This window comes from Rutidosis leptorrhynchoides, chromosome 6 (assembly GCF_046630445.1).
Source record: "Rutidosis leptorrhynchoides isolate AG116_Rl617_1_P2 chromosome 6, CSIRO_AGI_Rlap_v1, whole genome shotgun sequence".
Taxonomy (NCBI): Eukaryota; Viridiplantae; Streptophyta; class Magnoliopsida; order Asterales; family Asteraceae; genus Rutidosis; species Rutidosis leptorrhynchoides.
Genome location: NC_092338.1, coordinates 438,054,579 through 438,069,564, shown reverse-complemented (window position 1 = coordinate 438,069,564; position 14,986 = coordinate 438,054,579). Strand labels below are relative to the sequence as shown.

The 14,986-nt window shown below is 33.4% G+C and overlaps 3 protein-coding genes across 4 annotated transcripts; 2 read left to right on the top strand and 1 right to left on the bottom strand.

The window, feature by feature from the left end:
* The first annotated feature begins 5,274 nt into the window (after positions 1 to 5,274).
* LOC139855516 (syntaxin-125-like) lies at positions 5,275 to 6,523 on the top strand. The gene has a single exon (XM_071844748.1). The coding sequence runs from the start codon at positions 5,383 to 5,385 to the stop codon at positions 6,280 to 6,282; it is 900 nt and encodes a 299-aa protein (XP_071700849.1). The 5' UTR covers positions 5,275 to 5,382; the 3' UTR covers positions 6,283 to 6,523.
* Positions 6,524 to 7,590: 1,067 nt separating this feature from the next.
* Positions 7,591 to 9,758, top strand: LOC139855420 (formiminotransferase cyclodeaminase-like protein). 2 transcript variants are annotated; one of them, XM_071844645.1, is made up of 3 exons: positions 7,591 to 7,706; positions 8,068 to 8,467; positions 9,047 to 9,758. In XM_071844645.1, the coding sequence occupies exons 2-3, from the start codon at positions 8,086 to 8,088 to the stop codon at positions 9,547 to 9,549; spliced, it is 885 nt and encodes a 294-aa protein (XP_071700746.1). In that variant the 5' UTR covers positions 7,591 to 7,706; positions 8,068 to 8,085; the 3' UTR covers positions 9,550 to 9,758. The 2 variants fall into 2 exon arrangements, with proteins under 2 accessions (XP_071700746.1, XP_071700745.1); XM_071844644.1 differs by lacking the exon at positions 7,591 to 7,706 and having other exon boundaries at positions 7,980 to 8,467.
* Positions 9,487 to 14,261, bottom strand: LOC139855419 (beta-glucuronosyltransferase GlcAT14B-like). The gene is made up of 4 exons (XM_071844643.1): positions 13,464 to 14,261; positions 12,333 to 12,408; positions 12,141 to 12,256; positions 9,487 to 10,424 (listed from the first exon to the last, which is right to left on the bottom strand). The coding sequence occupies exons 1-4, from the start codon at positions 14,071 to 14,073 to the stop codon at positions 9,913 to 9,915; spliced, it is 1,314 nt and encodes a 437-aa protein (XP_071700744.1). The 5' UTR covers positions 14,074 to 14,261; the 3' UTR covers positions 9,487 to 9,912.
* Between the last annotated feature and the right edge of the window lie 725 nt (positions 14,262 to 14,986).

The following is a 14,986-nucleotide window of genomic DNA, read 5'->3' as shown; positions in this document are numbered from 1 at the left end:
ATAAAGATAGATAGTCTCCTATGTGCTCAAATTGTATCTTTTGTTTAATTCACTTTTCATTTTGCTGTTGCTGTAATTACTGTACATTCTCTGTTGTAATGAAAGTGAAATGAGTTTATCTTCAAAATCATATCAAATTATAAGACATGGATAACTCAACAAAAGATCCCAAAAACAAACTTAAAAAGGGACAAATTTACTGCCTATTTTTTATTAGGTCCCTCGGTGCTGGCTTTAGTGTTTTCTCTATATGTCATAGGTTTTGTCATCATCAAATAGGGGGAGATTGTTGAGTCTCCAAAATAATTAAGGATTTAATTATGACAAAACTGTAATTTATTTGCACTAAAATGATATGTGCAGTCAGCACAAGTTTGTTTATGAATAGACAGCAGATATTGCTGTGTCGGGTGTTTAGTTTACTGCTCAGTCTATCAGCACAAGGTAGACAGTGTTCTTCAATCAGCACAGGATGTGTACTCAGCAAATCAAGAACATGAAGTGGCTCAGCAATGAAGAACCAGCACAGCTGGAATGCAGCTTACTACACAAGACAGCTATGCTCCATTATAAGCATAGTAGTTTCCCGAGTGGTCTACATCAATGGTACTATTCAACAGAAGTCTAAGACAAAGTTGAACAGAAAAGGACACGCGTCGGTGGCTGACAAGTGACCTTACAAGACCACGTGGGAATGCAGAAGTTTAACGCATGTGCAGACATGGGTTATACTTTGTCAACACCTAGGGAACACAACATTCTATTTGTATAATCAAATAGAGGTGCCAAACCGAATTGGGGTGTTCCTGCAAATAGCTACCAAAGAGGAAAGAGGAGAGCATGCTCTCTGATATAGTTGTCCCCACAAGTACAGACATCTGATGTACCAGTGGACAATAGAACCATTACACGGTTAATAGGACTACTATAAATTGTTGTATCCACTATTGTAATAACTAGTGGTGCGGGTTTATTTTTATAGAGTCAAAACGTGTAATAGCTGTTAGTTTACCTCTTAGCTATAATCTAGGTAATCTGTATCAACCAACTATCATTCCGCCAAGGATAGTTGTGATTCTTTATGATTCAATCAATAAAGAATAACTGTTGAAAATTACCTGTGACTCTATTTATTTGCATGCTTGAATACTAATCGTGTTTAACTGTTAAGTTATTTTAAAAGAAATTGTATTCACCCCCCCCCCCCCCTCTACAATACTCCTGTTGTTATCAAGGGGCCAACAGAATAATATAAAGATAAAGTTTAAATTTGGTCGGAAATTTTCGGGTTGTCATAAATAGGGCTTTGAGTACTTGTTTTACTCTCCGATGACAAAGAAATTTGCGACTGACCGGTGGTACGAACCAAGTTTCTTCTCGAGTAGCCGCGGTTTTATTTCTTACTCGTACAGTAGAAGCGTTCTTGGGATGAGAAGATAGGTTTGTGAAATTCACAGTTATGTGGAGGTCAGTGAACCAGCGAGAAAGCGGAAAGTTGAAAAGGTGGTAGTTTTCGAGGTTGTGACTGCGTTCTCACTGGAGCCTTGATGAAGAGTCTACGAGGGCGTCTGTTGGATTTTCTGATTGTTGGGAAGGAAAATCATAGATATACGGTGAATCCTGTACGAGGGTGATCATTGACATGTGGGTTCAGGATTGGACATTGTCTAGATTGATCAATGAGGCGGTGTTTTTCTCATGAAAGAATCCTATAATTGAAGAGTCACATACTTCAATTGGTCTTCTGGTGTAAGAAAATGATCTTCGTGTTAGAAGATGGTGGTGCAGAAATCGAGATGACCCTAGCTAATAACTAAGAGATTGGATTATCACTCAACGATGTTTTTTGGTGTCGAAAGACTTCACTTGCTCGTAGGTTAACGAGTGAAGTGCGACATGATTTGGGTGTCTAATCCGGCGGTATCGAAAGGAGTTGGTAATCGGCTAATCTGGAGTTATTGTGGGTGTTGAATGAATATTGTTGACGGGTTGGCGAAGGTTGTTTAATGTCACCTTCGAGTGGGAGATTTTTGAGTGCGAAGAAGAATTAAACAAGGAAAACGAGCTGGTAAAGGGAGGCTCGCGAACACGAGGTTTTCATGCCTTGGATCTCGCGATCGCGATAGCTGGACGGACAGGAAGATTCCAGAATTGTTCTTGCTTGTTTCCTAAGTTGTTTTCTTGTTTGTATTTGCCTATAAATAGGACCCCATGTAACCCATAACAATGTGTGCACGAAATTTATAGTGAAAAATCTCTAGTTTGCGCCCGTGGAGTAAACCCTTCTTCGTGTTTTGGAGTTAGGATATAACCACGTTAAATTCTCGTGTCGTTTATCTTTATCGTTTTATGCTTTATTAATCGTTTGTCGTTCGTGAGTTAGTGATTATGATAAATCGCTTGTCTTGTTGAAGCCTTCTGAATTCCTAACAAACTCATTTTACACATAAACATAAAAGAAGATAAATACTATCCAACTACAATATAAAATCATCTTCATCGTTGAATAGTTTTGAGGATTGGGAACAATTCGGAGATTTCAGATTCACTTAAATTTGCAAGAAAATCATAATCATCTTCCATTGTTTGTTTGAAAACTTGTTAACTAGTGAAATGAATTAAAAATTAATATTTAAAAATAGTTTTGAGAAACTTACTTTTTTATGTGTTTTATGTTTTACATATATATAGAAAATGATTACATACCGGATTGAATAAAACTGAAGTTACTAAAACCGGATTAGTTAACTAGACTTCCTAAGGTTCGAGATCAAAAAAGTTAGGGTTAAACTAGACTTCCCAAGGTCGGTTTGTCAGTGTCTGATATGTGGCTTACAAAGCGGTGTTAGGGACAACAGTTTGTCCACGTACAAGAATCTGAACATAAAGAATCTGAACATAAGATACACACAGTTGGAAGTGAAATGTTTAAAACCGGTTATGAGAATACCGATTTTCCTTGAATGTGTCAAACCGACCTTCACAAAACCGGTCATACTTGTTACATAAAAAAAACTTTTTAAAAATACGAAAACTACAAAGTTGATGCAAATTTTATATATATATATATATATATATATATATATATATATATATATATATATATATATATATATATATATATATATATATATATATATATATATATATATCAATAAAAACTATAAATTTACTATTCACTCCATTATTTTAATTCAAAAGGGTATTTTTGTCTTTTTAGTTACCTCTCCATTATGTACCTACTGATTACTTGAGACGCTTCCAGCGACTTCTACATCCCTAATTTTTTTGGGGCTGCTGTCTATGGCGATTTTCTTTCTCCTAATTTCACTATCGTCTTTCGTATCTCCGGCGATTTCCTTTCCTCTGTTAACCCTCGACTGATCTCAAGTGCAGTTATAGGGTTGCTGGTACTCTATTTGCTGCAAATCGTCGGTGGTGAGTTGCACACCGTGGTTATAATTTAATCGTCGGTTTTTGTTCGTCGTCGAGAATCAGTGTTCCTGGCTTGAGTTTCTGGCGGTGATATCTGGCAGTCTACGGTTTTTCTGTACCATGTGCTGCTGTCAACTTCGGGTTACGATTTGGAATTAAAAAAAGTTAGGGTTTATAGTTGGTTCGTCGATCGCGAGTGATTTCGATTTTCCTTGGTCACTAACACTGATTGAAGATGCACTTAACGGCTAAAATACCTCGGTATCACTATCTTATTGATACTTTTAATTTTTTTAAGATTCTCAATTTTTTTTGCATCTCTTTTGCTGCTTCTTTCAGCTCTTTGATGTTTTTATTTATGATATCTTTTGTAGAAGTTGTTTATATAGATTGTTTTAATCTATCGATTAATTTATTGTTGTTTTTTTTTAATATTATTTAGTTAAAAAATTCCATAAACTTGGCATCCATAGAATACAAAATATTATTTTTCAATTCCCATCTTTTAACAAAGGGGATGATTCTCACACACTGTTTTTTGATCCTCACACACTAATTTACTTGAACTCCTCCCTAATAATAGGGTAAAAGAGTGTGTGAGGATCAAAAAACAGTGTGTGATAATCATCCCCCTTTAAGAAATTGTAATTTCATTTTGGATGACCCACCATAGTAAGTAAACCGTTATACCCGAGCTTAGGGCCCAATATACAATTTGGTAGAGCTTGGCCCATAACTCGTGTACATGTATCTTCATTGTAAACGAGTCATATTAACCAAAATGGTCTTATTTAGAAACACACACCACGACAATTTGCTCCAAAAAATAAAGTTTACTAAATTAATTTCGCAATTCATAAAAATATCGTCTTGCGAATGGCCTTTATGATTTGCGAATGACTTGATTTCTCAGTTATAACCGATACATTTAGGTCATTCACAGATCATAATATAATTTTTACGCTTTGCGAATGAACCTTGCGATTTGTGAATAGGATGGTACTAAGCATGACAAACTCATAATTTGCTATATTAAAGTTTTAATTTTAAATTTTGTTAATTTTACCATTAACATGGATCAAATTAACACGAACTCTAAATCAATTTGATTAATAACACGTCACTCAAACTTTTTTACCCGCAAAATCGCAAATAGCTAGAACGTTTTTGCGATTCGCAATAAGATTCTTTGAGATTTGCATGTCCTAAGGTTCTTGCAATTTTCAATTAGCAAATAGCAAAGATCATTCACGAGATGCAATTTTGTTGTGATTTGCGAATGACCTAAAAAAAATGTAGAATAATGTTGGGAAGTTATTCCACATCGGTCATGAACAAAAATAAATGTATGCATATAAGTCAAAGGGGAAGTCCTTCTATCACCAATTGGTTTTAGAAAAGGATGGACTTTTGGACTTATATGTTGTACATGTTGTTGGACTATACAAGCGGTTTTACAAAGCGAGTCCGAGTCAGGTAAGGAGTCTTATAAACACAACTTCTTTTTTATACTTAAATATATAGGTGAATCTAACACTAAATGAACACTCCTATGTTGCGACATTTGTAACAGTTACAGGATATTACTTTTAGTATGTGTGATGCTACTAGACACTTTTAGTAAAATTTAAGTTGGATATAAATGATCCGAGCTTTTTAAGGTGCAAAAAAACCACACATAAAAGAGGTAGATATATTATATTTCTCCTAATTTAACGACTAACCTTTCAATGATTTGTTGACCATCCAATATAATATAACTCTCTATTGCATATATTATTTGGTGAAACATTCATTTTTCTTTAACTTTTCATCTCCTTCTTCCTCCTCAAATAAACTTTTCTTAGGAAGAAGGAGGAGAGATTTGTCCAAACCTTACACACATTTTCTATTTAGAAATTTGTTTGTTTCATAAAAAACAAATATTTTGAATCATAAAACGTCAAGATGAATGACTTATTCTCCCAATCATTTAAACAAGCTCAAGAAAATGATTTAGAGGCCGGTGGTGGTGGCAATGACTCGGGCGATCTTGACGGTTTCTTTCAAGATGTCGAAAATGTCAAGGAGGACATGGCGGATATCGACAAACTCTACAAGAGGTTACGAGAGGCAAACGATCAGAGTAAAACGGTCCACGATGCCAAAAACATGAAACAACTCCGATCCAAAATGGACTCGGATGTTTCACAAGTGTTGAAACGTGTGAGAGTCATTAAAGGAAAGATCGAAGCACTCGATAAGGCTAATATCACCCATCGCAAGCTCCCTGGTTGTGGGCCCGGATCATCAGCTGACCGAACACGTTCCTCTGTTGTTAGTGGTCTAGGGAAAAAGTTGAAGTCTATGATGGACGACTTTCAATCGTTAAGAACTCGTATGAACGAAGAATACAAAGAGACCGTCACAAGAAGATACTTTACCATAACGGGTGAAAAAGCGAACGATGAAGTGATTGAAAACCTAATTTCTAATGGAGAAGGTGAAGATTTCATGCAAAAAGCCATCCAAGATCAAGGTCGAGGTCAAATTATGGACACCATTTCGGAAATTCAAGAAAGACATGATTCGGTGAAAGAAATAGAAAAGAATTTGATGGAACTGCATCAAATTTTCTTGGACATGGCCGCTTTAGTTGAGGCTCAGGGTCAACAACTTAATGATATTGAAAGTCATGTGAACAACGCTAGTTCGTTTGTTCATCGTGGGACAGAACAACTAGTTGAGGCGCGCGAGCTGCAGAAAAACTCGAGGAAATGTGCTTGCATAGCTGTTCTTCTTGTTATACTTCTTATTATAGTTGCACTTTACCCAATTTGGTTCCCAATGTTGATAAATAGCATCTAAGAATTGAAGAAGTAGAACGAAATTGGAGTTTGTTCACCTATTGCCTGGGTAGACTGAAACAAACAGAACATGATCCATTTACCCGTATCAATTATATGGATCCTTGAAGTCGGGTAGAGGATGTCAGTTATGTTGTCCTGAATTTTGCCCTTCATGTTATCGTGCCTTGAAAACAATGTGTGTTTATTCTAAAGAGATTTATGTATGTATGATAGTAGATGTGATTTCTTATTCATTTTGATAGGAAAGACGGGTTAAAGATACTATATATGTTCCTAACGATAATTTAAGAATAAATGATATCATGGTCATATTTCACAACTGCTAAGTTTTGATTGTATTGGATATGAAAATTAATTTGCGTTATCATTTTCTTTTAACAAGAAACACACACCCCACACCTTTTGTTCACGATGAAACTGGGATTAAAAATCCCGAGATTGATGAGTTCGATTGATACCGCTAGATCATAAATCCTTTGATAATTTACGTATGAGTTAGATATTGATTCTTATATCTTCAAGGTATTTTAGTACTCGAAAGATATCGAAAATAGTCATGGATAACTCGGTTATGTTACATAAAAAAAAAAAAAAAAAAAAAAAAAAAAAAAAAAAAAACAAAAACTCACTTTTTTCGGACAGTCAAACAAGAAAGTTACACATAAAAAATTAGTATAAAATATAAGTTTTAAACTACAACTTTTAAAAACTAGAAATTAAAGTAATAAGTTATAAATTACTCATATAACAACAACAGTAACTAATAACTAATCACAACAAATAGGGGAGATAATGTAGAGAATCATTTCTCTATTTTTGAATAAAGTGAAGTCATTTTTTCACCAACAAGTAGAGAAAAATCGTTTCTTCACCAATGATTAGAAAAAGTCATCTCTCCTCTCATTCGGAAATAGAGACATCGTTTTCAGAAGGACCACCGACCAATATATAAATTATAAAATACTCAATAATTTTTTTTTTTTTTTTTCAAATAACAACTTTTAGGGTTATCCTTGAAAAATAACTACCACATACAAAATTAATTTTTAATAACGATTGGACTGTCATTGAAAAAAATTCAAATTAAAAATTAAAGTATAATTTATCATTATAATTAAGTTTTTTTGAATTGGCATCAACATTCATTCATTTACGGCTCATTCATATCGATTGATTGTTGAATAATTTTATACATACATCGTCCATATTAGATATCGGGTCAACACGTCACGAACACCCGACCCACATAAATTAGGGTCTCAAACTCTCAAATTCACTTTTTAACCAATTTATTATTATTATTATTCTCTTGTACTAAAACAAAAATTGATCAAGTGCCATAACTTTGAGGATCAGGTTTAGCTACGATATATATCACTCATTCTGCTGCACTTAATTTCACTCCGACTACAACATTTTCAGGTAAACTTACTAATTTTTGTCCGTACCTTTAATAACTCCATTTGTATCTATATCTATATATACACATTTGTTCATATAATTAAAAAAAAAAAAAAAAAATTCAATCTGTCATTCTAGTTATGAAAAATACAAGTTTCTTGAAACTGTATTATTCTTCAGATTAATTAATCCTTTTAACCACTTAGTAGAACACTGATCAAATTATCAACAGGTTATAATCTTCTTTATTGTGCTAAATGTGGGAACACATTGATTTTTTTTTTTTTTTTGGTAAACAGAACACTTTAAATCTATAATGTTCAATGGTTATTTGTGCTAAATATAAGATATTACTATGCTGATTTGTGCTATATTACTACAGTTTTCAAAATATAGTGAAATGCTTAAATCAATGCTCTCTTGTTGTAAAATTTACATATCTGAGACACGAAACAAGTCTGCTCTGGACTCGATTGAACGAGCTGCTAAATTGTTTCCGGAGGCTGCTATTGTGAACAAATTTGAAGATGAGACTTACAACAGAGTAGGATACACACTTGTTTCGAAATCAAACTCATCGGATACGTGTCCTTTGAAAAATGCTGTTTTCTCAATGGTGAACACAGCATTCGAAACTATTGATTTTGAGCTGCATAGTGGAAGTCATCCGCGTCTTGGTGTTGTTGATCATATATGCTTCCATCCGTTAGCTAAAACGTCACTTGAACAAGTTGCTGAGACTGCCAAATCTCTTGCTTTCGACGTCGGCTCCACACTTAAAGGTTTGCTTTGTTTCGCGTTATGAAATGTTTACGAGTTTTTGATAGTGAAATGCCCCAGGTGATAGATTATTAGTCAGTGTTGCAAAAAAATAGATGGGCCGTCGCAGCGGATTTACTAGTGTACCGTCACAAAATATCCAAAACGGGTAAAAAAAAGGTCAACAATTAAAAAAGGTCAACAACGGTAAAACAGTCCAAACCCTTGGGTCGAGACGGATGTTTACCAACGTTGAATTTTTATATATATTTCAAACATAAACATTTAAAACGTTAATATTTCAAATTAAAGGAAATTATTTGTTTAAAGTATTGAACATGTTTAAAATATTGTCGTTTTAAATGTTTATGTTTAAAATAATCTTATGTGCCTCTAATTTGAAATATTTATGTTTGAAATATACATAAAAAGTCAACGATGGTCAACATTCATCTCGACCCCGTCTTGACCGTTGCAACGCTCCAAGGTCCCGACCGTCTCGACCCGTCTCACGTCTTTTCAATCTTATTAGTAGAGGTGACAATTTATGGTGTTATTAAATTTGTAAATTTATTTCTAATGTTGATAAACATAGCCTGCAGTCCCTACGTACACATATGGCGCTGCACATAGTGATCAAAGATCACTCGATTTCATCAGGAGGGAACTCGGCTACTTCAAACCAAACACATCTGGGAACCAGTGGTCAGGTGGACCACAGTCAACGGATCTTCCACTCGAACCAGATGAAGGTCCAGCACAAGTGGTTCAAGCCAAGGGTGTAATAGTCATTGGAGCAACCAATTGGGTTGATAACTACAATGTGCCTGTGTTTTGCAACAGCATTAGTACAGTTCGCAAAATCGCTAAAAAGGTAAGTGGAAGAGGTGGTGGGCTTGCGTCGGTTCAGTCAATGGCACTGGTTCATGGTGATGTTATCGAGGTCGCTTGTAACCTTCTTGAACCAACTAAAGTCGGTGGTGATCAAGTTCGGGTTTTAGTCGAACAGTTAGCAGCACAGGAGGGTGTGACCGTTGGGAAAGGGTATTTTACTGATTTTTCGCAGGAACAAATAATTCAAAGTTACTTGAAGTTGCGTTCTTGAAAATTTCACGAGGGCCGGGAATTGGTTGTCGGTTTTTATAAAATTTATATCAATAAAGTGCAGGAAATTGTTGTACACGAAAGTTAAACATCGACTGTATATTGGTAGTTACTAAAATATACAACGGTTTGAAGCGTCTTAATGACAACTTTAAGGGCTGTCGTTAGCAAAATCCATTTAGTGTATAAAAAATATTTGTAGAAAAATATATCGCATTGATTTCTTTTGGCTTTACAAGTTGGACTTCGCTTTCAATGCAACAAAAAAAAAGAAGAAAAATTAAGTTGAAACCTCAACTTTTGCTCTATAAAAACAATGTACATTTGTGCAAAACTAACTCATCTTCTGGTTACAAATAGACCTTTACAGTGGACAACTTTTGTTTTTGTAATCATCAGACAAAAGTTGTACAAGCAGTTCATCTAACCTCTTTGCACCTGGTCCCGGTTTGAAAACTGAATCATCACCGCGAACCAAACACGGGTCTGACCCGTGTTCTGACCCACCAACACACCACGCACCTTGAGCAAACCGATGTGTACGACCCAAAAGTTCTTGATCAATCTTGTCAAGAACCATGTCGTCCTTTGGAAACTTTCTAGCGAAAGGTGCGCTACTGTTGACCATTTTCTCGAAGTCTTTAATAGTCAAGTAACGTGGGTGCTGTTTTGGAGGATAGTCCCATGCAATGTAATGAAGATCATGGCTTATTGCGGTTTTAGTGAACTCTTCGGTGTTGCAAATAACTGTGTGAAAATAGCCTTCTGGGGACGAAACGAAGTTGGTGTAGTACATTAGAACGGTTCGGGGAAAATTATCCCATCCCCATATACAATATTCCAAGAATGAGCGTGTCAGCATTACCCATGCGGACCCTACAAGAACGCATAAAATAGACATCAAAATATTATTCGAAACCTAAAAAACTTCAGTAAGCTATTGAATCTAGAGTTCAACATAAGTGTAATTCGCTGTTTTGTTTAAAAGATGCAGGAAACAATCTTAATTGATCCAAACTTCAATTGTAATAACATATGTTACATCTTGAGCCGATAAGCGAATAGATCAACAGTTTATGGTAATAGACTACCTAAACAACGTTCAAGTTGACTAAAATCATTGTCAAAACTATATATAACCTGCTACCTAATATATGAAAGGAGCTCATCTATCTATCTATCTATCTATCTATCTATCTATCTATCTATCTATAGTATCTATTAAATCTCTAAAATGATGGTGTCATAAATAAACATTTTCTAAGCATAAAAATAATTCCAAATAAAAAAGAAATTTTTTAAAACATCTTTGATGATGTCATTATTTTATATTAATTTAATTAAAATAATAATAGAAAATCTTTTATAAAAGGAAATACTAATTTCTCCTTAATTGTAACACCCAATGAACACATTTACAAATTTTAAAGCATACTGTACAACCTTTATATAATAATTGTATTTTAATTTTAAAAAAAAAATTCAAAAGACATTTATTATTACTAATAATTATTTATTAAAAATATAAATACTCAACTTTGAGCAAACTTTATTATTATTATTATTAATTTTTATTATAATAATTATAATTATAATTATTAATCGAACGGGTCATTAAAATAAATGACTTTAGCATTTACATTCACTTAATACCTAAAACATGTCATTAAATTGTTTCGTTTAAACAAACTCGTAATTCCACGGGTCATTTCACTAGTAATTATAATATTCACAAATAATGTGGGAGAGATGTCACAATTATGTTGATGTTTTGACCATTTATGTCAAACATTAAACAAAATGGATTATGAATTAGTAACGGTTTTGTTTGGTTGTATGGTTTCTTTTGGGATGTGAGGGAGGCTCGTTTATAGATAGTTTTTGTTTAAATGGTTGTTTTCTAGGTCCGAGCTTCCCCGTTTTTCCCTTGTCCTTTTGTTTTCGTGTTGAGGGCGTTTTCTTTTGAAAAACGGCCTCGTTTCTATATGAGTTTTCGTTTTTTCGCCCAAAAAAAAAAACAAAAAACAGATGTGGTCTAGTAACTGAATTATATAAAGATTCAAACAGCTTTCAATATATTAATGGAAAATATAAACTTATCACTTGTAAAGTTGAAAAGTTAGCTTGACTAATAAAGTTTTTTACTAAAAATAAGTAATTCTTTTAAAGGTTGCAAAACTCGATATTCCAGGATTACTCGGTCGGTAGGGACTTTGGAGTGAGTAATCGGCAATTCGGGGATTAATCGGGGATTAATAGGATTATACTTATTATACATTTAAATAATAATTTTCAGAACTATATGTGTAAATATAGAAGAAAATTGTAAATATGACCTTAAACTTTAACATAATTGTCTAGAAACATAACATAATCGCTTATTTGTTCAAAAACTCTTGAATTTTAGTTTAAAACATGTTAAATAGTTGACCAATTTTGACATTGACTGACTTTGACCAACAAAACCGATTTGACCTATTAACCGATGTTGACTGATTAATAAAACGGTTTGCATAAAATCGGAACGGCATGTTCTTAAAAGTGAGTAATCGAGGATTAATCGGGTGTTACTTAAGATATAATAAATCTCACCTGTGAGCAAATTAAATGATGTAGGAACGGATCTACGTTGAGAGGTGATTGCAAGATCCGATTTTTTGGACAAATAAAGACCAGGATCAACAATAATCTGCTTTGCTCTTTGGTTCCTACAAACACCAAGCACATAAAATTATCATTGTTTCATTTGCATCATAAGCAACAGCAAGTCGAATTTTCTCTTACAATTTCCATCCAGTAAGCTTTGTGTGTTCGATAAAGTTCAGAGTTCTTGATAAATTAGAGAAAACATGAAGCAAATCTGAAAGATAAAAAAAACACAAAGAGGTTTAATAAATGATTATGAAAATGCGACAAGATATCAAATGGCGTTTTTCCTTTCTATTGTATGCATATCCTTCCAAACGAATTTTAGGATTGACACAGTATTATAAAATCCTAAATAACACCAATAGATGCAATCAAACTGCTAATTACATTTAGTTAAAAATCATTATCTTAAGATTAATTCTCGAGTTACAGATGCCTCATTGCTTCCACTTGTCAGTTAAAGAAGGATATATATGTAGCCAACTTATACAATCACCATGGCCAATGTATTCTAGTGGCTTCGATCTCCTCCTTATTTTGATCTAAGGGAAATAAGGATTATCTTATACGGAGTAGTATATAGCTAAGATAAGTCAATATGCGATTAAAAGCATAGCATTACTACCTAAATTATCCAATTTGTAGGCCCGATTTCCTTTTTTCCCTAACATCAATCAAATAGTCACCACCCACAATTTGATAATCATATCAAAAAGGTTATATAACATACAATTTTTTTTTCTATCATTATTGTATATCTTCACTGAGATATATGAGCAAGTATCTTGAACTTCATATTTAAAATTCACATCTAGGGCTTCAATTGCAAAAAGATTTGATCTTTATGAAACAAATACACATTAAACACTTCTAAACAGCAAAACTATTAAAGCCCAAGTTGCAGTATACGATAATGTTTTGAATTTTACTAGATCGAATCAAGAAATTGAACCTGTTGTAAAGAAATGAATTAGACTCGAACCGACTTAAAGAAACTTATACTCCATGATAAAACTACAAGTCACCAAGTCCAACGGACAAAGGGATGCTCTTGTATGCTATAACTATAAGTCACATTTTAATCAAAAGCATCATTTTAATAAAGTTTTAACAATGCCATAATCATAAGTCACATTTTAATCAAAAGCACCATCTTAATAAAGTTTTAACAATGCCATAATCATATCCACATTTCAAAGCTTGCAAACAGTTAGCTTCAACAAGATAACATGTAATGATATGAACATAAATGAGTCTTAAACTCACCATCTTGTGTCACAAGTGGATAATCTGAAGCACTAAGATTAATAAACCAATCCCAATTCAAGCTTTCCTTCAACAAAATCGCAATCGCTTGAAGGGTAGTTGCAATCATTGTAGGACCCTTATATGTCACCAAATTCGATTGAGCCATAACCCTAACATTCTCAACTTCATTAAAAGTTGGATCATTTTTGACCGCCATTGTTAACTCTAATCTTTCTCGAGGTGGAGCTTCAAGATCCATATGCAAAATATACTGATTTCTTGGATGATATACAGCTTGTAAAGTTCTCATCATTCTTTTACTATCACCCTTTGTACCCGAAATAAGGTAAGCCAATCTAGGGGCTTTTTCTTTTGGAAATTCATTAGCTTTTTTGATATTCATCTCAACAAAATACCCATCATAATCCTCGGATTTCGCATTATCGAAATTCAACAAATCTCGATTCTTTGATGATGAAGATGATGTATAAAGCCCAAAAACAGCAGCTGAAATCAAAGTAACCCAAACTACTAAACTCACAAAAAAGGGTATAATCCACTTTCTATCATTATTGTATATTCTCCCTGAATGCGTATGTTTCTTGAAATTTTTACCGAAAATTGGCATCTAGGGCTTCAATTACACCAAAGATTCAAACTTTTTGAAATGAAAACACATCAAACCCTTGAATAATACAAAATTGAAGAAACCCAAGTTGCATAAAATAATAAAGATCGAAACTTTACCAAAAAGAATCAAGAAATTGAATTTGAGTTTACTAAAATGCTAAAAAGCAAGAATCTTTTACCTTAGGTGAAAAAATGGAGACAAAAACAGTTCAAATTCCAAGTGAGTTTTCGGTGGGTTGAAGCAGAGAGTGTTTTTGTATGTCTAATGAAAGTAAAAAAAAAACAAAAAACAAAAACACGGAGACGTATAATTAGGGTACGAAATTGAATGTGAGTAGATGGTTGCTTGAAATGAGGTGTTGGGAGACTAGTGGAGACACAAGTATACAAGTATTATAATCAAGAGTTCTGAGTTTAATACTATAAAAATAAAAATAGTTACGGAGTAACTTGTAAATTAAGGTATTGAAATTGATTAATGACATCTATCTATTAATCTATTAATTGATTCTGGTTTTCTTTCTAAAAAGTTGGTTCAACTTGAGGTTCTGGAATTTTAAATATTGATTTTTTTTATAAATAATTAAAAAATTGTCCTCATTGTCAATGTTATTGTTGGCACCGAAAGAGTCCATTAAATCATGGTGTTGACCACAATTTGTAAATCATACCATTATTAAAATACAAACAGCACCAAATATTTACAATTTAAAATCATGCTAAAAGGAATATAATCAATACTGTAACATCATCTGTATTCAAAAGTATCACATAATTATTTAAAAAATTGTCTTCAATATTCCTCAAAGACTCATCTTGATGCTCCTAGTATAGTATATCACATATATGTTTTATCATAATTTATGACTAAAAAAAGAATTTTTCTACGATGGTCATTATTTTTTTGAACG

Coding starts and splice junctions, on each gene's coding strand:
- LOC139855516 (XM_071844748.1), top strand. CDS start 5,383: ATGAATGACTTATTCTCCCAATCATTTAAACAAGCTCAAGAAAATGAT.
- LOC139855420 (XM_071844644.1), top strand. CDS start 8,041: ATGCTGATTTGTGCTATATTACTACAGTTTTCAAAATATAGTGAAATG. Junction 8,468..9,046: donor CGTCGGCTCCACACTTAAAG/GTTTGCTTTGTT, acceptor CATAGCCTGCAG/TCCCTACGTACACATATGGC.
- LOC139855419 (XM_071844643.1), bottom strand. CDS start 14,073: ATGCCAATTTTCGGTAAAAATTTCAAGAAACATACGCATTCAGGGAGA. Junction 12,409..13,463: donor TCCACTTGTGACACAAGATG/GTGAGTTTAAGA, acceptor TTTATCTTTCAG/ATTTGCTTCATGTTTTCTCT. Junction 12,257..12,332: donor AAGCTTACTGGATGGAAATT/GTAAGAGAAAAT, acceptor TGGTGTTTGTAG/GAACCAAAGAGCAAAGCAGA.